Source organism: Colletotrichum godetiae, assembly GCF_030913485.1.
Source record: "Colletotrichum godetiae strain CBS 193.32 chromosome Unknown BDP55scaffold_102, whole genome shotgun sequence".
Lineage (NCBI taxonomy): Eukaryota > Fungi > Ascomycota > Sordariomycetes > Glomerellales > Glomerellaceae > Colletotrichum > Colletotrichum godetiae.
This window is the reverse complement of record NW_026851350.1, coordinates 36,272-59,357: the sequence shown is the minus strand read 5'-3', so window position 1 is coordinate 59,357 and position 23,086 is coordinate 36,272. Positions and strand designations below refer to the sequence as shown.

At 52.2% G+C, this 23,086-nt stretch overlaps 8 protein-coding genes across 8 annotated transcripts; 1 reads left to right on the top strand and 7 right to left on the bottom strand.

Annotated features, from left to right (window-relative positions):
• Positions 1–802: 802 nt before the first annotated feature.
• Positions 803–2,055, bottom strand: BDP55DRAFT_699171 (uncharacterized protein; the record flags this gene model as incomplete). The annotated part of the gene is made up of 4 exons (XM_060577865.1): positions 803–1,290; positions 1,344–1,614; positions 1,666–1,907; positions 2,016–2,055. 4 exons carry the CDS (start codon positions 2,053–2,055, stop codon positions 803–805), a joined length of 1,041 nt encoding a protein of 346 aa, XP_060421921.1.
• Positions 2,056–2,788: 733 nt separating this feature from the next.
• On the bottom strand, positions 2,789–5,176 carry BDP55DRAFT_638995 (uncharacterized protein; the record flags this gene model as incomplete). The annotated part of the gene is made up of 3 exons (XM_060573188.1): positions 2,789–4,223; positions 4,314–4,744; positions 5,054–5,176. The coding sequence occupies 3 exons, from the start codon at positions 5,174–5,176 to the stop codon at positions 2,789–2,791; spliced, it is 1,989 nt and encodes a 662-aa protein (XP_060421920.1).
• Positions 5,177–6,659: 1,483 nt separating this feature from the next.
• Positions 6,660–7,771, bottom strand: BDP55DRAFT_38378 (uncharacterized protein). The gene is made up of 2 exons (XM_060567179.1): positions 7,018–7,771; positions 6,660–6,966 (listed from the first exon to the last, which is right to left on the bottom strand). Exons 1-2 carry the CDS (start codon positions 7,523–7,525, stop codon positions 6,857–6,859), a joined length of 618 nt encoding a protein of 205 aa, XP_060421919.1. The 5' UTR covers positions 7,526–7,771; the 3' UTR covers positions 6,660–6,856.
• A 1,733-nt stretch (positions 7,772–9,504) lies between these two features.
• BDP55DRAFT_638993 (uncharacterized protein) lies at positions 9,505–10,350 on the bottom strand (the record flags this gene model as incomplete). Its single annotated transcript, XM_060573187.1, has 1 exon — positions 9,505–10,350. The coding sequence occupies one exon, from the start codon at positions 10,348–10,350 to the stop codon at positions 9,505–9,507; it is 846 nt and encodes a 281-aa protein (XP_060421918.1).
• A 3,057-nt stretch (positions 10,351–13,407) lies between these two features.
• BDP55DRAFT_638992 (uncharacterized protein) lies at positions 13,408–13,758 on the bottom strand (the record flags this gene model as incomplete). The annotated part of the gene is made up of 1 exon (XM_060573186.1): positions 13,408–13,758. The coding sequence occupies one exon, from the start codon at positions 13,756–13,758 to the stop codon at positions 13,408–13,410; it is 351 nt and encodes a 116-aa protein (XP_060421917.1).
• Positions 13,759–14,814: 1,056 nt separating this feature from the next.
• Positions 14,815–15,613, top strand: BDP55DRAFT_638991 (uncharacterized protein; the record flags this gene model as incomplete). The annotated part of the gene is made up of 2 exons (XM_060573185.1): positions 14,815–14,901; positions 15,032–15,613. The coding sequence occupies 2 exons, from the start codon at positions 14,815–14,817 to the stop codon at positions 15,611–15,613; spliced, it is 669 nt and encodes a 222-aa protein (XP_060421916.1).
• A 2,337-nt stretch (positions 15,614–17,950) lies between these two features.
• Positions 17,951–19,145, bottom strand: BDP55DRAFT_686665 (uncharacterized protein; the record flags this gene model as incomplete). Its single annotated transcript, XM_060576524.1, has 4 exons — positions 17,951–18,266; positions 18,324–18,401; positions 18,467–18,972; positions 19,026–19,145. Coding segments are annotated over 4 exons (948 nt in total), but the record flags the coding sequence as incomplete, so codon positions are not given.
• Positions 19,146–20,136: 991 nt separating this feature from the next.
• On the bottom strand, positions 20,137–22,042 carry BDP55DRAFT_624172 (major facilitator superfamily transporter; the record flags this gene model as incomplete). Its single annotated transcript, XM_060571401.1, has 4 exons — positions 21,793–22,042; positions 21,410–21,723; positions 20,915–21,350; positions 20,137–20,856 (listed from the first exon to the last, which is right to left on the bottom strand). Exons 1-4 carry the CDS (start codon positions 21,964–21,966, stop codon positions 20,137–20,139), a joined length of 1,644 nt encoding a protein of 547 aa, XP_060421914.1. The 5' UTR covers positions 21,967–22,042.
• Between the last annotated feature and the right edge of the window lie 1,044 nt (positions 22,043–23,086).

The window sequence follows — 23,086 nt, the reverse complement described above, 5'->3', positions numbered from 1 at the left end:
AGCAAAGTACAAAAGGGACTCGCCTCAATGAATATGGGCCGATCTATCTGGCTTGGTCTGAGCTTTTCGGGAGTCTGGGCAATGTTGGCACCCGCGACGATCAGGCTACCGGCTTTCACTGCATTTAAGACCCAACCAAAGGCTTTAAAGCTCGATAAACAGATTAGATTAATTATCAGAAAAGCGTGTCCGCATCGCGCTCGCTTTTGAGGGAACACATCGCTATTTTTTCGAGTGGATCCCGAGCCTGGACTATGCACCACCACCGATCCTTTGATCAACCTGCGTTTCCTCACAGTTTGTGCACATGATCTTCGAAAGTGGGTAGCCGAAGAGAACCACGATTTGACCCTCACCTGTATGCTATGATCAATGCCGCCGTGCCCAAATCAGCCGTCGGCGAAGGACTTTTGATCATGCCGCGAGCTCCCGCGGAGAAATATTGAACGCCCTGCAGGCGAGGACGGCCGATAGTGTGCTGGTGCCTCACAAGTCTCTTCACACAGGAAAAAATGCCTGGTTGGCCCTCAATAAACCTGCTCACGTGCTGGTTCCCGAAAACAGGAAGTTCTAAGGACTCATCAGTTATGGAATTGTTTTGCCGAGTTTTTTGTGTCAGCAACGACTGTATACATGTTGCATTTGAAGTTGACCGACGAGGCTTTCACAAGCTTTGATACACCGGTGCTTCCTCAGAAACAAAATGATTGCCTGCCCACTCGCTGGATTACGACGAGATACTACTCAGGTCTGCGAACTTGCCCGAGTTTGATTAAAAATACCATTTCTTCGATATTGATTGTCATACCTGTTTGCCCGAGCGTCCAAGGGGACTTACAGCAAAAACGTTCTCCCATCTCCCGCTGGCAGCCTGTCCGTCCCAGTCGCCGCCGCTGTACAAGGGTGAACGTAGTTTGCCTGTGCAATGTTCATCAACGAAGCGGCAAACCTTTTGCATGTCGGCAACAGTGTAATCGTCCATAAACCATAGCATTGTGCGGCCATCAACTGTAGTTCTAAGATTCTGGGCGTCAATCGATGTGGCAGGCTCAACAGAGGCTTCTCGCGTGCTATTCCGCGGGGACAAAGGTCGAAGTGCTGGTGAGGGAGACGCCCCGGCATTTTCGGTATCATGCGTCGGGAAACTTAACCGTCTCGTGGTTGAAACGGCCGATCTAGGGGTTGGCTGTGGCTGGATGTCGCCATTGGGGGCCTGCGATTGTCTCCGTTTAGATACTGACAATCCGGGCAAGGGATGTGGTGTGCCTGGTGTCGAACCATGTCTGGATGCTACGCTCATAGTTAGTGAGGCGCGGAGGCGATTGCGATTCAAGACGACTTACAGCGTCGGTACTTTTTGATTGGGGACTTGGCCGGCTCGGCAACACTGTCCCCAATCCTCTTCGCTGGACGTCTTGCGATCGTAAGCGCAGCGGCTTGAGACCTGATCTCTTCTGCTTGGTTCTTGACCTCGCTGTATGCCTCCATTCGCGCCATGGATCCGAACAGCGCTGCATTTACTCCACCATCATTTACATTGCAACAGTAGTCTATCAACACATCAGGCGCATCGGCGCGAATCTTCGCGGCTGGCTCCCACGAGACGTCCTCTCCCTCGTCGGTATATCCAAGCCATTACACGAGCACTTGCCATTACCCCCGAACACGACGGTGTCGAAGCAATCGAAAAGGGTGGTAAAGTTCTCCGATTCCTAGAACGTCTTGACGCGTCTTGCCCTCAAAGCTGGTCCAGTAGTTGTATAACAAAGTCAGTCGATGCTCCTGGATATCCCATTCAGCTACATCTGAGCGAAGGCCTTTGGCGAGGACAGTAAGGGTCACGAGTGTGGTATGGGGATCGAGGGTATGAGCAACAATTTGATCGATGGCGTCATAGCAAAAGTCTGCTGCAGATTCTGGGTGTTAACGAGGGCGCACAAAACGGGATTTGGAGCATACAGAGAAAGAACCATGAAGCATTCAGAAGAGTATCGTGCGTTTTGTAGGTTTCGCACCTGGCTGGGCAAGTCCAACAGAGGCTCTTTCTCGAACCATGAATAGAGCTGGAAAGTGGCAAGTTTACTATAGCGGGAGGAACAAGCAAACAACAACAAAGTCGACATCAAGCAGCAGCGCGATGCTGTGGGAAAGTTGCACTTAAATCGTCAGTGAGCTGATGGCGTGTAGACGCGTCCGTGTTAGGCGGTACCTAAGCGACGTACATCCGCGTTTATTCTGGACCGGGCTCGGAAGTCACCCCCTTTGATTCGCGCCCGACTGCTCCGGCGGGGCCGACCTACCGATTAATGCTGCTCATATCAAGATTCGCTTCAACATGCCCTGTTCAATGAGTCCCCGTCAAAGTAGGAAGCCCATGTGTGTGATCGATTTCATATGTTGATCCTGGCGTCGACCGGCGTCATGTCCCCTCGTGCTTTTAGTGTGGCGGTGTAGAGGAGACTCCCATGGACGGGTCGCAATAGCTGCTGGCAAGACGGATGGTTAGCCCGCGGTAGTTAGAATGATGCTGACTCCTAACGAATCCATGAAAACCTCTTCAACCAACACCTGACGCCGTTGCTGTGCTGCGCAAGTACGATCTGTGCATTGCACAGCCCTCCCGATAGTCACGTCAGCACTTCAAATTATTCAACCAACTGGTGTTGTCTCAACGGTATCGCAATCTCATTTGTTCGTGTCTATCTACACAAGTCACTGGTTATTAGTAGCTGACAACCGATTCGCCCAGGCGGAAACGTGTCCGCGTGTCGGAAGCGCGGCAGCAAGTTCATCGCCAAAGATCTGCCCTCTTTTCTTGGGTTTTGGGCCAGTACTTCATTTCAAGGCCGCCAGCATTTGTTTTTGCTCCCAAGTTGTTGAGATGCTTGACGACCCCTTGTTGATCTCTAGCAAGTACCCATTGATGTACTGCCTGATGATGCCCCCATCCGCAGCCCGCAATGTCGGCATTCAGACTGTAATGGCTTACCAGTTGGTCGCATCCTCGCACGGGAGATTGCATGCCAGCTGACGGCCAGTCTGCTGCATCTGCTGTTCTCGTGTAGAGCGTCAGTTGCTGTCTGAGTGCAACGGATGGTGGAGAAGGTAGATCGCGGGAAGCCACATCCTTTGGGAAAGATTTGACCCGACACCTTGCCGTCTCGTCGGCATTCGCCGGATCAAGAAGACTCGCATGGCAAGTCGATGGGGATGCCAGTCGTGGGTACGGCAAGCCTAGTTGATGAAGTAAGTGCTCGCCGAGGACATAGACTGATGTCAAGTTGGGCAAGTCGTTAGCCATGAGAGACTCTGCCAGACACCTGTAGTGGCTGGCTATTGTACAAGACCCAAACCTTCTCGGGTCAGCGGTAGTGATTTCGAAACGGAGCTTTCGCAAAGAGGTTGACGCGAGTCGTTGGGCGATCGCTCCGTCCCTCAATGGCCTGGAGACTGTAGCTTCGACGGCGAATGTCCGTAGGTTTGGAGCTGCCGAGAGTGCATCCGCCAGGGACTCAGTCGTCACCCCCGTGCCAAGCAGAGCCAAGACGGTAATCATGTTACTGGTGTCGGTCCGGCACAGGTACTCAAGCAGACCGCGTCCGGTGACGGCCGGGGTGCTCCGCAAAACCAACTCTTCTAAGCACGGGAACGGAGGTGACGCGTCGATATGGCCGAGACTGACATCTGAGAAAGACCTCACTCCTTCGATCTTCAGCGCGCGAAGGTTTCCCAATGCTCCTAGTGCATGTCGCAGAACGCAGGTGGCCATCTCTATCTTGATCAACTCCAGCACCTCCAAGTTTCGCCACGTGTCAGCATTGGCCATCCCCGTCAAGGCCGTCTCTGCGCCTCCATAGTATGTCATCTTTCGGAGGTCTCGACACCTGGCTTCGATGGCCAGTCGAAGGGTGCTATAGCGAGACTGATCGGCGAATAACCCCGACGGGAGGTCCACATAGCGAATGCTTGGGAGCATGTGGACGATGCGAAAGAGGTCTGGCCCGGCCGCTTCTCGGAGCATATGAGGCAGCTTGAGGTATTTGACTAATGTGCTTAGGCGCGGGCCGTTGTTGCACAGCGTTCGGCGAAGTAGTCCGAGGCGAGCCGTGAGGACATCATCCGGGTCGGCGTTGCTTCTCAAGAAGCCCCTGTGCTTGCGCTGCTCCGAAAGATGAGCCTCAAGCGGACAATAATGAACGGCATCGATGCGAATGCTCTGGTAGCTGCAGCGAGCGAGCAACGCCCATATGCGTCAGTCAGAGGCTGGTTCAGCGCCTCCGCTAGCTTTCGCAAAGATTTGCAAAGTCACTTACAGTATGCCCGTTGCCAGATTATACCATCTCTTGCAGACACGCGCGCAGTGGGCCAGATCCCTCAGATCGCATAACGCGCAAGCGCCTAAAGCAGCGCTAGTCTCGCACGTCTCGTATGTGTCATCTTGAGCATGCGGGCAGACACAACGCATGACGCTTTGGAGGATGGCATCTGGCAGGTCACAAAAAGTTCGGATGCAGAGGTCGGGTAGGTCGGGTTGGTTGGCTCTAGGGAAAAATAGTTGGTGCTTTGCCTGGAAAGCTGTATTGGACCTGAATCTCCGAAATAGGCGCATCTCGGGTTGAACGTGGACGGTGGTGTCAGTAGCTGAGGGAACTGCCAACCCGACTCCATAGTCAGCGATGGGTTGAAAGAGCACATCTACCTGCGGTCCCTTCTTATTGGGAACAGCAGCAGCAGCATCGGCTCCCTTCAGTTACAATAACAAAGGACTCATAAATCGACACGATATGTTATCTTGTGAACACGATGAGTTATGAGAACATTGACTGTTACTTCCTCTACAGCGTTCAGCATATGTTGAGGAGGTTACGGGGGGCGGGCTGTCACTTTTCTCACTTTCAACATTATCAGCATCTTCAGTATCTCAGTGAGTACAGCGTAACCAGCATCTGGCTTAATTACTATTCTCTCTGCTCGTTGATATGTACGTAAAGATACCCTTTATGCGCTTGCCGATATTTGCTACTTTTTCTGAGATAACCAGGCGCGTACTAACCTTGGAAAAAGGCGCATACTTCTCCTCGGCGGTCTCTAGGTAACAGTCAAGCCATGATCTAGGTTCGCGTTCCAAGCCAGGAGAGTCGGTCATTCCCCTGTTCACGTCGGCATTGGGGAGCATTTCGGCCCACCCTTCGATGGACCGAAACCCTACTATGGCATCTCCCCGATCCAACGTGGACGCTTTGGGACACACGCGGCTTGCCTGTCTTGATGCCGCCCTGGTCAACGACTTCACGGAGAAGGTGTAGTGCACCACAGGTTCATGAGCACACAAATAGGACTCTACCGACAACGGTTCTCTCCAATACCCAACCTTATGCTAATGCGGTATGTCCTTAACAACAAAGCACATCGATAGCCGGCTAGGGAACGCAGATATAGCGCGATTGAGTGTATTCACATAGCCTCTCAGGTAATTACTATGTGCATTCCGTACTTGCTGCCGCCGCCCGCGTGTAGCTAACGAACTGATACGACGGCTAAGTCAGGTTTGAGGCGGTAACAATCAGCAACAGCCCCTCATGGACAGGGCCTCCACTGGCTGGAGCTGCGGGTGACGGCGTGCAACGGACTGCCTTACGAGTAGGACTTTCGCGTCACCACTTGACTCAGTCATGCTATGGGACACGCATATTTCAAGAATTTTGGAACATAACATAACAGGGACTAACTTCTGACGTTGAGCATCTCGCCCTTTGCATTGATGGGCTGTCCAAGACCATCCCGCCCAAGCTTGCGAAGAACAAAAGTGGAACGAAAAGGGGCCGAGTTGTCAATCGTGATTGGGCATGCGGGTACCATTGCCGGCCTCGTTCTTCAGACTGTTGCCCAATGCACTCCGCTCATGTGCACAATGCATGCACTGGGAGTCCCTGGTCCTTACTCAAGCGCACTAGCATCTCGCGAATAAAGGCCAATCTGCGCAGGGGCAAGATCAACAAGGGCAAACAAGTTTGCCCCTGGTCGGGGTGTATCCACAGCGTACCAACGGCCTCGAAATCAACAGTGTCTTCCAGCGCTTGATGAACGTTGGACGTAGAAGCACGCAATGGCCTGTTTTTGTCTTGCCAATTTTGGTTTGGGCAAACAATCCTTGCCTGGTCTGCTCCGGGAACGCTCCACGGCGATAGCGGCCCAGGCATTCACTCTCGGCCTTACCACATCGCCACCACGCCAGGGAGAAGCTGGGTGGACCGCCAAGGCTAGCACGATGCCCCACGCCGCGCGCCAGCCCACCATGGCAAACAGGTTCTCTAGTTCTTGGTCACGCCCACAATATCTGCTTGGATGACTGATCTTGTAGAAGACGACCTGACTTGTGCGCTTTCCTCCGTCGCGGGCACCTCTGGTCATGGGACGGGGAGAGGCTAGAGGCAGGGTTATCCGGCAGTAGAAAGACGACATCGTGCCAGAAGCACACCTCGTTACATACTATGGCACTACGAAACGTCGATAGAGACACCTGGACGGATCGTGTTTGAACGTCGTCGATAGCCAGAAACACGTAACCTGCTCTGACTCCACGCCAATGCCTACCAAGCTGGCAGTATCGCTTTCTTGGCTCACTCCCATCAAGGGGTCTGCCGAACTAGAGGCTGCTTTCGCAGAGTACGTCCATTATAGTATTGTGCTTGCCGACTTTCGAGATACCCGATGATTGCATCCCATGCCCCTTTTCGCCAAGGGTCTTCGGCAGAACCTTCGCATTGCTATTTGCCCTCCTTCATATCCGCAAGCGTCGCTTCCGAGGGCACCGACAACACCGCGTGCCCCGCTGAGGTTCTGCGGCATCGTCGAGCTAAGAGGTGGTGTCCGATGCCGTGACGGACGCGTGGCGAACGCCTGTGGGAGAGCTGGAGTCATTTGGACAAGCGTTTCCAATTGTCTCACTCGTGTCGCAGTCACCTACTGGGGCATATGAGCGAACTTCGAGCACATGTTCAACTTGCATCTACACACCAGCTTGCATGCTTCCGAGTGCGTCGTGTTTCGTAGTGGAGTTCAACGCCTCATACCCAGTAGTCGGTGCCCTCTCCACGTCGTCCAGCTCGGCATTTGCTTCGTCATATTCTGTGGGTACAACGCCCAAGGCCTGGGTGATGGGCGAAAGAGCAGCCGAGGGCCCGTCGTGGGCGTGGATCTCCAAATGAGAACTAGCCACTGAGGCCGCTCTATACGGAATTTCTAGATTGTGTTCTTCGCACTTGAATATGAACCATCCTTTGTGGTCCTGAACGATCCTGCTATCGCATTTCGCGTTTCCGTCGTCGTAAAGCTCGTTACCGACTGTCTCCTCGGCCAATGCCATAGCCGAGGCTGCACGGCGAAGTCGTTTGCCTGACTTGTTAGGCGTATCTTCAACCCGTCTCTTCGCAGAAGAAATGGGAACGAAGACAGGTCGCGCTGGACAATACGGACTCTGTGCCTCGGCAACTGGAGCCAGGTCATCAGCGTGATACACTTCCATGGTAATACCTGAACAAGGCTGTGTTGGAGAAAGTGGCTTGGGCGACGAGCAATGCGAGACAGTCGGATTCCCGCCGAGTATGAAGTTGAGCTGCAGTGTTAGTGTGAGCTAGTCGAGACGTGCAGATATCGCTTACCAAAGTCTGCGTGCTTGGCAAGGCCGAGACCATAAGCCTATGCTGAACAGACGCATCGTAAGCCTTCTCGATCTCTGCCAGTCGCTGGCGGGCATCATCATATTCTTTTTGTTGACACGCATTCAGTTCCTCTTTTAGCTGTGTCTTTAGCTTGCGCAGGGCACTGATCTTTCTTTGGAGTGCCGGTGCCTCTTGATCCAGGTCGCGCTTAGCAGCAATTTCCCGCTCTTCTGCGCGGCGGCGAATGTCATTCAGATCGCAGACGAACCGCTCCACTGCCGTCCGGACTTCAAAGAGTTCCATCGTTGTCGTGATGTGAGGTAAGTTCTGCAGTGTTTCGCGGATGTGTTGGACAAATCAAGTCGGACCGGAGTTCTGCAGCCGGAGCAGACAAGCCAAACGCGGGAAAGGCAATGTACTCCTCGAGCTGGGCAGCTTATCAACCCAACGGACGCGAGATCGGTTACGCAGGTGGTCCTCTGAAGGCTCAACGGAATCAACGTCTTGAAAGACAAACTTGACTCCCAACTGGCTCGCGAAACCTTGACGTCGCAATGGCGCTAAGTGCTGATGGGTTCGTGCGAATGGTCTCATTTGCGAGGACTGACCATAGTTAGGTCTCGTCAATCCTGGCGCGTAGAGCGCCCGGATTGATCGTGGACGGAAGCTTCATGACGCTAGTCGCGACCGGGGTGATGTTTCGCTGCGAAAATCTCTGAAGTTTTCGTGTTGGAACCAGGGTGGCGTTTGCTTTGGCGGACTTAATTTGCCTTCTGCGACGCAGTTGCTAGCTGGGTTGATGTATTTTGGAAAACATCTGAAGGTTTTGTGTTGGAACCGGGGTAGCGTTGAAATTGGCGAACTTTGTTTGCTTCGCGAGGTGCTTCTCTCTGTTGGAGCCAGGATAGTGTGAATGTGCAAGCTTGCTTTGGCCAATGACCAGACTGTCGGGACAACTCTCATTTATACGGCAATCATGTCCTCCACTCAGAGATTCGTCGGCCTTCGGACTTGATCTATCCCGAATCTCCGCTTGCTGCTCATGCCTTCGACCGAAGTGGTTTAGTGAGATACAACACGGAGAGAGGCACCCGGGACCGTCATTGACACCTGTATTACGTCAAACTCCCACACAGTTGGGAAGCATGCGCAGATCAGCAGCCAATCTTCAGTTGCATGCCCCCACGGGTCGAAGATCCCTACGTAGCCGTTTGATCCCTAAGTTTGATGCGCGCGCTGTCTGGACGGCAAGTTGGACAGCAAAGCAAAACAAGTCAAAGTAACAGGTTAAGACGTTCGGAGACTGAAGTGAGATAAGCCGAGATTTTTGAGATGTGGCACAAGGCCGGGCAAGAAGCAGAAGTTCCTCTAGGACCTCACGTGTGGCTGCATGCGGTGCCGTGTTGCCCGAAGTTGCACCGTTCCTGGAGCCCCCCAAAAAATAAGCCCGACTATCAAGATTGGTTAATCTCGTAAGACAAAGGCCGAGATTCTGCAGACGCGTGGATACCGCTTCAGAACGGACGTCGTGTATGTCTACACACTCCGTTGGAGCCAGATTGCGATGTGGCCTGCCTCCGTTGCCAAAAAATCCGAGCTCATCTTTGAAGCGACAATCTGGTCCGGCATGCCCAGCCGTGGGGTTGAATCCGGGACGATGTGAATCCTCACGCTAGTGAAACCGACACTTTGATCCACTCTTCTTGCACTTCCAACCAACACTGCTATTCAAACGCAGCAAGCAAACGCAGCCAGCATGACAAAGATCAGAAGTTGGGGTTGCAGACAACATCGACCACGGCCCGCTTCCCACATCATCGCCCGCTTTGCGTGTCTGGACGAATCAACTACATCGTACATCAACCTGCTCCCGCAAACGACTCCGGACCCTCACAATCGACAGACAGTCCGTCTGGGCCATCACTTCTCGCAGCTCGGGCTGGCCAAGAAATGCCAACACCGTATCGGCAGCCGCGATGGCTTCCCTCGGCGTTATGCAGTGTGTAAGCTCCTGGTCGCAGGTCTTGGGTGAAGTGCCTCGGGGCCTCCCACGTCGTTCCCTTTGTGTCCACTCCGGGGATGCCTCATGCTCCGGCCCCATCGTCACTTCCGCTCGTACAGGCCTATCCTCAACTCCCGTCTCCCAATTGTGTTTCTTGCCTTGCTGTCTCTTGGACCGTTTCTTCAGAGACGCCTGCTCGAACAGCGAGCGGATCTCACTGTGCTTCTTCCTTCGTCGCGATACTCTCATGGCCAGGGCTGACTTGCTCGACGACGAAGAAACGCCAAACCGATGTTCAAAACCACTCTTGATCGTATCCCAGTCCTGGTCTTGCAGGCGTTGTTCGATGAGGTACTGTTCGGCGACGTCGATTTGGAGTTTGTCGGCTAAGTCTGGGTTGAGAATAGCCTTTTCTGGCGAATTGGGCTCGTTCCCACCGGAACAGACAGCATCTTCTGCCGAGTCGAAGTCTGAGGGTTCGAACGCATTGGGCGACCCGTCGTAGAATTGAGAAAACCCTCTTTGGCAATCGTCGCCGTAATCAATTGGGAAAGGCGGCGACGGCGATTGCCAAGCAGAAGGGTATGACGGCTGTGAAGGGATGAATGAACCGGTCCACTCACCCACGCACGATGTGTCTCGAGACACTGGCACGAGTGCTTGCTGGTCCGCCGAAAGTCTGGCCATCGTGCATGAGAGTCTTTCTCGAATCTCGAGTCCACCCAAGTGGTCATAACGACCGCCATGGCGAACTTCGTGAGGACCAAGTTATATGCGCATTGCACGTCCGCAACAAACACCTGCAAATGCGCCGCTTGAGAGCTCGGGTTCCCTGGAACGCCAATTGTTTCCTGATCTGCCCTGTATTATCACCGAACACTTTCACATCGGGACGTAGTGCGCAGTTGGATGGCAACACGATGTCTGTTGGTTATGTCTTGGGGTAAGGATGGTGATAGCACGAACCACTGTGTCGGGAATTGGTGGACAAGGGGCCGAGAGAGCAGATGGTGGGCGAGTCGTGCCGCCGTCGGTCGAAAAGGGCAGCGCCGGGAGTTTTGATCGCAAGACGTGCCGTAAACATTCTCCGCCATGAAGTGTCTTGAGCTTGATCGTGGTGACGATAGTATTCGCGAACGAATTCATCGAATTTCGGCGGGGAGGCCCCTTTCCATTGCTAGACTCTCACAGCTGTTCTTGCATCTGTCCCTATCGTTGGCTTTGCCTCTCACCTGACCTCGGCTGTCTGCATGACGCACATCGCAGAGACGCACATCGCAGAGATGCTTTTTTTCCCGAACCAACACAAGCACGCAGCCCAGGGACTGGGAATCGAAGATCTGCGTCACTGCCCTGAGCCACCGCAACGTGAATTATTGGCATACCTTCACCAAGCGAAGGCACCGTCTGGGCGGCCGCTTCGGGGTTGGGGGGTGCGCGATTGCAGGGGTCCAGATTCAAAACAGGCGGTGGGTACGCGGTTATGTTATGTGAATGCTTCGTCCTCGGCCGTAACAGAATCAAGGCAATAGATCGTTTGCACGCCCGTCTAGTCGCAACCTTGATCGCGATGATGGACCACCGCGCATGGCTTAGTGGCGCTGGCAAAAGAGTGATCAGTGTATAGAATCCAGGCGGTTGCGAAGCGAGTCAAACATCGATGCCTCGCTGATAAGGGGACAAAGCATCCCACTTATCTGAGGCGGGGCCCCATCCAAGCCCAGCTCGCTGCACTGATCTTCTGCCCCCGGAGCTACGGGGAGGGGAGAACGACGAGACGGTCGAACCGAGGACCACACGCACCACTACCGGCCGGACGCGCGCATGCGCCGAGTTAGCTCGCCCGGCTTGATACTGCCCATTTCCGACAGCATCTTCCCATGCGAGGTCAAATTTGTAACTCTGAAAGCATATTTCCTCAATCGTATGGGGGGGGGGGGGGATCATCCGTGCCAGTCTGTCAATTCTGTCAATTGTTTGGCGGTGCTGTGACTTCGGCCTGGGCCATAGGATGAATCACGCGCCCGCCACCCAATGGAGCTGGTCTTGCTTGTGTAGACGAGGGAATGCGACGCTGGCAACAAGCAGCAGCTGTAGGGTAGCATCGGGTGAACTGACCCCCGTACGCCAGTGTCGAATGCATGGGTAGGGAACCGGTTTGTTGGTGCTTTGGCGTTGGTGCCGGATGGCAGGCGACAACCACACACCAGCCAATGCTGCCGATCCCAGCGCAGCTCCGACGGCGGTGAACAAAGCGGCGCGACCGGCGCGACGTATACCCCGTTTCCGCGAATTGATGAGCTATCGCGAAGACACCTGAACCTTGATTGCGTGTCGCGAAGCAGCTGGCCAGAGTCGCCGTAGCACTAGAGCTGCCGTTTTGAGGCGAATAAGTTGAATTCGGAATATCTGTTGCGTCGGCGTTGCTCGTCGGTCAATGATCATGGCACATGCGACGTTGGAGGCGGAAAAAGGACGAACTTTGCCACAAGCTGGCTTAGATCAGGTTTGTCCGCACCGTTGTCGCTTCCCCAGGTCATGGATCCCGGCACCATCGGAAATGGTAGTGGGTTAGCTGCATCAGACACGCTGCTGCGCAAAGAGCTGGAGCAACTGACGACGGGAAAATTTCTCCATATATGATCATTCCCAGTCAGGTCCTCAAAAGCGATGCCCGTACACAAATGGCGCCGGCCGGGTGACAATTGGATAACAGCCGCGGCTTTCGGCTGTTCATCCAACCGGCCATGTCTTGATCGTTGACATGCACGGTGCGATATACTGTAGAAACTCGCGAAACTCGAACTTGCGTTAGCCCGTGCATTCGACGAGCCATACTATTCTCAGTGTCAAGAATTCGCTGATCTCCGCCACTTTTTGAGATTGAGATTGAGATTCTGAATAGAGGCATTTAGTGACCAAAGCCCAGGTAAGACAGCGGAGCACGGGCTAGCGCAATTTCTGGAGAAACTGGTTGCGGAGTGCATGTGTACTCAGCATTGAGCCACTAACCGTTATACCGCGCTGAGCTGGGTTGGGTTTCTTGCGCCTGCGCCCAGGGCACAGCCTTCTTTCACGGTTCGATCTGGCCGAGACTTCCCTCCGCACTTCAAGGCCATGAGTTGCTCTCTATGCGTAGTTTGACGTTGGATTTGGGCTAGCCACGCTGATTATGAAGGCCCCGAGTGGAGGGATCCGGTTTGCCAGGAGCTTCCACAATTTCTTCCAGTACAGACCCAGGCCCTTCGGCGATAGATCACCCCGAGTCTGGCCGTCACCGCGGCTGACCATTCGACTGCCTTCAGATCGTCCTGCCTTCAGCCCTCTCGTCAAGGTGTCTCGTAAACCCGGCCTGAGATGCGTTCTCCTGACGCAAGCGTGCGCCCGCTTCTCGCCTAGGCACACCAGTCGTGATCAGCCTTGGGATAATTGATGACGCAATTGATAACGGACTGTTTGGATACTGATGCTGTCTGATAACCATACAAAATCATGGTTCATGCCAATTGCGCCTGGTGGTTCAACACTCTAGTTCCTGCGCTTTCTTGAGAGCGATATGCGTTTCAGGCTATTGCTCACAGACACAGGAACCGGCCGTAATTCATTATGCCTATTCCCCAAGTAGCTCGCCAGCAAACCTTCAAGAAAGCAAGGTCATTGAATTATATATTACTTCACTACGGACTTCCTTATCTCTGTATGACATGATGCCGGACAGCGCCAAGTAACCTCGCTTTCTAGCGTTCAGAGTGCACAGCCGGTTATTGACTGGAAGGTAACGAAGTCAAGCCAACCAAAAAAATCCATTTCCGAACGGCCAGTGTCTCTCTCTTTGGGTAGATGTCGATCGGCACGGACGAAAACTGGCCGGACTTGCTCTTCCGCATGCTTACAATCGCTCGACCGAAGGGGTTGAATATCCTTTGGCCTCTCGAGCGTGGCCATTTGTCGGTGGTGCCCGTCTTTGTATTTGATGTCAGCGGTCAGGTCGGAGTCACCTGACGTGTGCTGCGTGCGAGGTGAATCTTCTACAACAATGCAAAGACGGTCGTGTAAGAGAAATAGGTCGCTTGTGGCAGCAAAGTCGGTAACCATGACGGCATAAGATAGTAGGTAATGCTGCAGGCAGGGTGAGTATGGACGTTATCGATGAGGGCGCGCTGGACTATGAGGAGTGAGAATATCTTGGAGTGAGAATGGGAGCAAGCCTGCTTATTATCTTGAGAAAACCATCCATGTTAGGGTTGCCTCGCTAGCTATCATCAAGTATTGAATCGATCAGAGAAATGACGCTAACTCAGGAGAAAGACAAGAGCTGTGCAGACATCCAGCGGAAGCTCACAAGAGTCGTGAGTGCAGTAGTAACAAAGGCACTACTAACAAACATGTAACCAGCCTGATAACATGGAAGGGGTGATGGTGTGGTATGCCTAGCCTGAGACGGTTATTGGTCACGCCTTCAACTACCCTTTGGTTCTGATAACCGCGCTGTACTCGCTGCGGTCGATCGTGCCTTGACATAAACAACTATTCACGGGATCTTGTTTGCTTCTGTGGATAAAAATGCATTTGCATGGGAGCCCGACGGTCTATCGTTTATCTTATTGTACGTACCAGTCTAAACTCGCACAGGGGGCTTGTGGATGAATCGCTCGCAGCTCAAAATCCTAAAGTGTCAATCACACTAATAGAGCACAGTGTCATGTGAATGAATAAGATACCAGCTCGAGCATTCATTACCTTCTGCCGAGTGGATGGGGAAACTGAGAGAGGAGAGCGAAAGCCATAAGAGGTGGTCTCAAACAAGTCTCTGATCCACCATAGCGCTGATGGTTCTCTGCATACGTTTTTGTGAAGCTTGGACAGGCCCCCAACTGTGTTGGCGTTAGCTTGCTCCAACGCCTCTACTGTGTTATGAGAAGTCAGCATCCACCATGCCACAGCCAACAGGGACGTAACATGTTTAAGTCGGTTATAGAGTCGTGAATGGCGAAGTCCAAAAGCCACTCCCTCAACAAAAAGATGCTATGCCGGCTATTGCTTTCGGGTCTTCTATCTGCTTCAAGCTTCGAGTTCATCCGGCCACTTTCAACAAGGAAGCAGAGCGGCTCGAATCCATCCCGATTTCTTTCATTCTATACAACGGTCACCATGACCAAGCTTAGCCTCATACACTTGTTGCTGAACGGGGCACTTTTAGCCATGCCTTACAACTGGGGCAGCATTGCTTTTGCAGAGGTAGGTTAGATGACCAGGTCTCGTGATTCTCTCTCTTCGACTTTGCGATGATTTCCTTCAATGTTTTACACGCTTGCTTCTGAAGACCGAGCTTTTGCTACGCTGCCAGCTGAACCAACCGCATTTCTAGATCCAGGGGATACAGCCCACCAGCATCATACGAATCGGCCTTCATCGCGCTTGCATCGCGCTCAAAGAACACGAAGAATGCCTGAATATGAATGGCCTGAATAGAAGTGCGGGCGTCTCCATAGTGGATGGCGCGAACGAGATTTCGCTACGGGTCACGCGATACTTCGACGTGGTCACATTGATTAAAGTTGATAGCGTAGCAACCCTCTTGCTTGCAGCCTGTGGCTGGATCGTGATGCGGTTCCGTCTTCGTAGAGCGATGGGATGGTGGAGCCTGGCGACGATGGTACTTTGTTCCATTCCCGTCACTCTTAACGCTCTTGCAGTCTCTTCTTACCTCGCGGCGCTCAAAGGCATCCCCACAAGTAGGGGGAGTTGTCTGGGGAGCAGCGGTGTCATGATCATGGTAGGGTTGAGCTGTTCTATTATCGAGGTCATGATCGCTGTGGCAACTGTGCTATGTAATACCTCCAACTCCGCGGGTATTCATCACGACGACCAGGTCGAAGCCTTACATTTGGACTGCTCTGCGGAGAGAAATACCATCCTCCTCGACAAAAAGTCGGAACATAATGGCTGAACCGGAGGGGCAATCCAATACTAGGTCAACGATTCACCACGACCACGTCGCCATCGGTTTGGGGTATTCGGCAGAGGTGTACTGGAACAGTGAACGGTGTTGACTCAGCTGATGGGTACATGACGGCTGCCCAAAGCACTCGTTGATGCCTGAAGGCTTTGACTCTTGTATCTTTCGCTCCGATCTCGTAAACAGATCATGCCCTTTCTTCGCTGGCAAGCTAGAGGGCACCTGTCTCGTATAGCGCCATCTCTCGTATACATTGGTGTATCTGGGGACCAGGCCTGAATATATAATTGACTTTTTTTTACAGTCAATTATATCGCGCTGAACCTGGTAGTACAGCGTCCGGCTAGCAGAGAGACCTAATACTCAGCATTGTATGCCGTTCAAGGCCATCGATTCTAGTCTACATCAATCGTCATCTGTACGTCATAAACATGAGCCCAGAAGAAAAGAGAATGACAATTTCATTCCCAGAGCAGTAGCTACCAAGGGGGGTAAAAGGACAATAATCTCTCAACGCATAACGTCATTCTGGTGGGTCGATAGCTTCAAGTATCTACGGGCTTTTCTACGCATCGTCAACCTTTTAGTCAGATCTATACTCCGTTCCCTACCTTCGTCACGCCTGTCTTCTAACCCAGGCCGCTCTTCTGTAAGGCGACTACTGATATCTCATCACCCATGACATAACGTACGGCGATACGTCTTCTGAAGTCTCAAATGATTTGTGAAAGACAATGGCCACAGGTAAGTCCACCCCCACCGTGTCAGCGGCGAACCCGCAATAGCCACCTGAAGATGGATAATTATATAAGGACACAGACTGCGCTCCTAGTCTGTTATTTTGCTGGCAATGAAGTGGCTCCCTTTCGCTTCGATCAGTACTTTTGCTACTTTTATAGTTACACATGTTTTGGCAGAGGGCTTCGAGGAGGAGTGTTGGAGGGGTCCTGCGATGAGACTCGGCGGCATGGAATACTTCGAGACTCCTGACGATGCAGCCGCATGTCCTGAGGCACAAATCTACTTTCTAGGCTCCCAGAGGGAAGTCCTTCTATCCCAACAGGTGAATATTACAAACTCGTCTACCACTTGCTCTTCCAAGCTGTTGCAAGCCATTTCCTTGCCGGCAGGCCTTGAAGCCACCTACGCCAAGGTGACTTTCTTGTGCGGCAACGACGACGGTCCCAGCTGTCAGATGATCCGGCTTCTGCCACCAGATGCCTCGCATTCAGCTGCAAAACTGCCTTTGGCAATGACAAGAACATGTCTGGACTCGAGCCTCACGACGGCTACCTCCCCATTGGACGCTACTGGTACTGCAAGCGTTCCGTGGAACGGCACTTCACCCACGACCGTGGCCAGTCTTCCCACTTCGATAAACGATGAGGGCCCCGTATCTCCCACTCCAGCCACGGAAATCCAATCAACGCCCCCATACTTCTATACTGGCACCGAAACAGATGGCATTGGACTTCCTTCGACGTGGCTAGGCTCAGACCCTGAGACCATCCGGCCAACGTCTATCACGACCGATATCTCTCTAACCCCTTCGGAGACGGCCGCAAGTCCCACCACATTGATAGATAACACCAGTAGTACCATAGGTAGTGCCCCTGCCGGAAGTTCCTTGGAGGTTCCCCCCGGTGGCTCTAGTGAATTTCCCGGCGCGACAACTTTCATGACATTGACTGTTTCGAGCATCACTCCTGCGCCCAGATGCACGTGCAAAACGTCCTAGGTGCCATCACTGGCAATAGAAGGACAGTATCAAAGGCCAAGACTTGACTACGAGTCAGCTGAAAAGAGCATGGTACTCCACAAGACATCAGGCAACTCTACAAAATAGGCAAGCGTTCATGGACGGCATAATATGATTTCAAGTTGGTTTCTTCTTAGTGATGACCAGGATCGCTTGATCGCTTAGTGAATTGAAAAATAAACGCTTATCTGGATCCTTGAGACAAGAAATGTTGTGACGTGATTAACTACAACCTCCACTTTTCAGACTTTTGATCCTGTCACGTTCGTTAATAATAGAGGAAAGAAGAGAGTGAAAAGACCAGGGAAAGAGAGGAGGAACCAATCACCCTCAAGTGTGGGACTCCGACTTTCGGCTATAGCCACAAACGCGATGGACGAAAATGATGTATAGGGAGCGGCCTCCTACTCGCACCCGTGAAATTCTCAAAGTCGTCAAATGCAATCCGAGAGCCACCGACACTAGCTTGCTAGTTACGACGCGGTCGCCACACGCATCGTTGAGCTGGTGATGACACAAACATTGTGATAATGAGCCGTCATACGAACAAGCTGAGACATTGCTCTCATGTAGTTCAGCATCTCCAGGCGAATCAACTTTCTCGTCTTACGCCTGCGCATCTAAGCGACATTTCCCTGGTGCTACCAGTCCGGTAACGGCCTCCCCGGCTTGAGCGGTCGTTCATCGCCCGTTTCAACCGTGATCTCAACCTCTTTGGTAACGAGGATTGCGTTTGGCGCTGGGGTGGAACGCCTCCAAGATGAAGTTGATCTCTTTCTCGATCTTGTGCTTGCCGCGCAAGTGGCCATGAGGGGCCGGAGCGTAGCGATGCAACCTGCAACGATACCAATTGACGGCTCCAGAAGAGACCATAAAGCAACATCGCTTTGAGATATGTTTCGTCAGCGTTCTATCGATCAGCCATAAGCTCAACACACGTACACTGTCTGGTAAAGGAAGTCGGCCGATATCTCGAGCACCTTTATGTAAGGTATCCTAATGATCATGATGATCCCGGCACTTCCAGTGTGTCAGGCGTCAGTGGGAAGGAAGTGCTAAAAAGGCGGATAGGGATTCTGGCTTACATCACACCAATTCCGAAAAAGCATAACAACCGAATCTTCTTCTCTCGCTTCATCTGAAGCTGCCAAAGAATCGACATAGGTAGTATGCCAATCACCCAGTCGCTCAGAGCGGCAATGACACTGTGGGCGACTGTTGCGTTCGGCACGAGATGGGCAGGGCGACAGCTGCCCTGGAGTCCTTCGAACTTGCCCCAGTAATAGTTGGGCGGGTTGCACTGGAAGACGACTATGAAGAGGTAAACCAAAGACGAGACCCAGACCAAGGCGATGTTGGCTTGCAGCATCTTCTTGGCCAACTTGTTTGTCCCGCGGTTGAAGATGCGGAGGAGAAAGAGGCAGATCGAGGTCCGGATGAGGGCGGATATGAAGGCGTAAAGAATCTCGCACATGTACCAGACCTTGAGCGCTATAACAATGCTGTCTGGGTCCAGATCTGAGGTATGTCGGCCTATGCCGCCGTTGATAATACCGTGGACGGCGACGGCTGCGTAAACGGAGTACAAGACCTTGGGTGTTGTTAGACGGATTGCTCGGCAACGATCTGAAAAGAAAGGCTCACAGTTGAAAGATACATAACGCCATCGTCGACTGTATGGCTCTCCGTGAGGGCTATTTTCACGTATAGTCGAAGACTTGTGGCAATCCAGGCTGCCGCGAGAAATGCCGCCTGCACGCCGAGAGCTCGGGGCCCCTATTCTGTTGCGATGGCATACTTTCGAGATCTAAGTCTTTGTAGAAAATGGTTCTTATAATGCAGATTGGTTCGTACGTGAAGGGATACGCCGCATAATCTACACAAGAGCAAAGTGTATCCTAAACGTCGTAAGGCTATGGATTTACAATGTATATTCACAAGGAAATCTTGGGGCATATTTCACCCACAACACCGTCGTCAATGATATATATGGGACCAAGAAAAGGCAAAAAAGAAATGAAAAGTGGTAAAACCAGAGGATAACTCAGGATAACTCTCGTGGAGCACTCTAACAGATGTTGTTATACTTGAACTCAGATGGAGGTTATGTTTGATCACGATCCAGAACTTTCACAAAATAGGGTGTTTCGCCATTTCTAGGTCTTCATCCGTTACCACTTAATTATGAATAATCAGCACGTTGCACTTTCTATTGCTAACTGTTACTGTTGTTACCGAACCAGGCAGCAACGATGCGTGATACAAGGCAGTGACGTCGCCATGGTTAACGCGAAAATCAATAGACTTGGAAGCAAGACTACGAGAGAGACTACTATGTAGTCTTGGCATACGCTATGGTTGATTCGTTCCAACAAGCATCACGATCTACCTAGACAACAGAAGCATGGGGAAGAAAGGGCCGCTTGGACACACAGAACGCTTCGTTCTCTAGGCTCTACTATATTCTAGTTCAAATTTCATGGCCGGAATAATTAATAGAGAGATCAGCAGAATGCTAGGCGCACTGTTGCATTCTGCAGACTGGAATCGTATTACTTTTTCCCCAGCACGTTACTAACGGATAAGCTCTATGTTCCCCAGCAATTTGCCACATAGACATGGTTGACAAATACGCTCTCCTGAGTCTCCTAGCGTTTAAATAACGTGAGCTTCAGCAATGCCGATCTGTGCCATGGCTTTTACCTCAGCTCGGCTCCTGCTGAGAGACACGAGGGAGCTGCGTTTGAGTCGTGACTTACGCATCTGCCGAAACCTGGTGTTTTTGTTTTCTCATGAAACTAGTTTCCTGTAGTTTGTGAACTGTCACATGTTCCTTGTTGAGGTCATAGTGGCGGATCAAGAAGCTTGCAGCAAAGGCAATCGCCGCCAACGCAACGTAAACGCTGTGTACGCCCTTGAGACCCGAGGCATACGATTGCAGCACGCTTCTCTTGAACGAGTCATCAGGTAGCGTCCGGAGAACAACGAGGTACTCCTCGGCGTGCTGCGCAATGCTTCTTGTAATGCCTTTCCGCTCGAGCTCTGCAGCCATCACGTTTTGAAATGTTGTTGAGCCGATGTTGACACCAACAGCGGACCCCAACATGCGTAAAAATAGATACATGGCCGCCGCGGCACCTGAATCACTCTCATCGACGATGGCGCCCGTCACAAAGGTCTGCGCATTGAGGACGAGGCCGTGTCCGATGCCAGCGATGGCGAGAGTGACGACGTTGACGGCCAAGTGGGTTTCAACGCTCCAACTGATGAAAAGGCCCGAGGCAGCCGCCACCAGGACCCAGCCCATCCAGATAGACCAGCGGTAAGCATTCAAGCGGGATACGAGGACACCTGAGATGATGGAGCCAGGAACCAGCAAGAGCGTTACCGGAAGCATTGCCACGCCCGCCATGGTTGGCGTCTTCTGTTTGACTGAGAGGAAGTAGAACGGGACGTAATAGAGTTGGCCATAGAGCTAATTCAGGGTCAGCGGGTCTTTAGGGCTTTCCGATGTTTGTTATTTGTCCACTTACAATAAATCCTTGAAGGAGACCAAGAACGTAAACGGTGACGGAGCTCATGTCTGTGAAGAGTGTTCTCTTTAAGAACGGGACTTTGGCGAAACGATGCTCGTAGAACAGCGTGGTCATCAATCCGGCGGCGCCAATGAAAACCGGCACGAGAGTCTGTGCACTGCGCCAAGGAAAGTCATTGCCACCCCAGGAGAGACCGACCAGGAACGTCACCATAGAGCCGATGAAGAGAAAACCGCCAAGCCAGTCGACAAGTTGAAGCTTTTCGGCGAACGTGCGTGTAGGAGGCTTCAGGGTTAAAAGAACGGGCACGGCGATGAGGGAGTATGCACAGATGGGGAAGTTGATGTAGAAGATCCACCGCCACGTGGTGTGCTCGGCGATGGCGCCCCCGATGACGGGACCAACAAGCGAACCAACTGCCCACGCTAGTTGTCTGTCTCGTTTCTTAGTACGTCTCTTCTGAGGGTCGTCTACTGGAAGGATGATACTCACATAATGCCATAATACTTGGGCCTGTAGCGAAGGTGTACAATGTCGGTGAAGACCACCAGGCTAAGCACATACATCCCGCCAGCGCCGATGCCCTGGACGACACGGCCGCCAAGCAAGGGTCCAATACTTTCAGCAACGCAGCATAAGGTCGTACCCGTGGTAAAAATCACCAAGCTGCCGATCAAAATGACAGGCCGCCCGAAAATCTCACTGAGCGATGCCAGCAACGGCATGACAGTAGCGCATGAGATCAAGTACGCAGTGCCTACCCAGAAAGCCTGTGTAGATGTTCCGCCAATGTCTTGTATAACGGACTGGTTCAGAGTATTGGTCAGTCTTTTTTTTCCCTCCAGATACCAGCTTCCCGAGGAGTGAGACTTTACCGAGAGGGAGGTGACGATGACGGTGGCGTCTAAAGCGATGACAAAAGACATGATCGATAGGGTTACGATGACGACCATTTGGTGCCTAGACGGTTTCCAAGGCTGCCGCGCGTAGATGTTCTCGTCGGGCTCTCTGATTTCAACATCATTCCCGCTGTTAATTTGGTTGGACATTTTGATGATTGTGGCTGACCGCAGTCGTCCAAAAAGTTTGCCAAAGTGTAGTTCAAACGACCGATGAAGAGAGACCAGCGGCAAACAAAAGCCGTCTATGGTATTTCTTACACGGGGACGACCGACTGCTTTGTATTTAAACAGCAATCATAACGAAGCTCAATTAGCGGTGCACTGGCGATGTGCAGACAAGGGTAACGTCATATAACCGATATAACCCTAGGTCATTTACTAGCCGCCAGCGCGGCGTGAATGCCACATGCCAGATTACGGACTGTGCTGTTTGTTGCGAAATATAGTTAGCCTAATACGGGGCCATTATCGTACTCCAATATGAGGTAGGAAGGCAAATAACATGATGAGAGTCCGAGTGATCCTGGTATGAAGTGGATCTGGGGTTGTTTCGAGTTATTCCCCCGTCTGCGCTTGAATTGATGTGATTGGTCTATGTAGGAAGAGCCGCCTCAGCGATATGCCAATCATTTCGTTAAGCAAACTGCCAGCTTTTGTTTCCCGTCACGCTCAAATGTATCCTACAAGGATTCATCCCTGCCTGCGGAGCGAGTGATGGGTGATGGGCCCGGTCGCGGGAAGGGAGAGGTTCTTTGGTGTGAGCGCGGACACTACCCATGAGGCTAACGAGATGCGAATCTTCAGAATGGACCGTTGTGATTATCACGGGCGCATGGCCAACGGACTATGCGGCGGGATAGGCGCAGTGGAGTACAGGGCTCGAGGACGTTAACTGGCGAGTGGCTCCGCGCCTTGGCACATGAAACAAATCGTTTCTCTCGATGTGTTCCTGTCGTTATGTGTATCTGTTTGCTCGCATCACTCCTTTACAACTACCGTGCTCCTAATCAATACTATCGAGATCGCACTTCAGTAGGCCTTGATCATATGATGCTTTACACTCATTATTGTTCACCACTGTGTGATCCTTCGCATGGGCCCTATCATCTACCATTCCGTCCAATAACAATATCTACCTCCTACATGGTCAGAAGTCAGCTCAATATCCTATAACCAGTTTTTAGTAGATGAAAGACGCACAATATTTACTGAGGTGCAACGAAACTGACATCTCCATGGGACCTTTCTCAGACACACGGCACCCGCC

Bases quoted from the DNA above. Each gene is read 5' to 3' on its own strand.
- BDP55DRAFT_38378 (XM_060567179.1), bottom strand. From the start codon at position 7,525: ATGGAAGTGTATCACGCTGATGACCTGGCTCCAGTTGCCGAGGCACAG. The intron at 6,967-7,017 runs GTGTGTAGATGC...CATATGCCCCAG, and splicing joins ACTCGGAAGCATGCAAGCTG to TAGGTGACTGCGACACGAGT.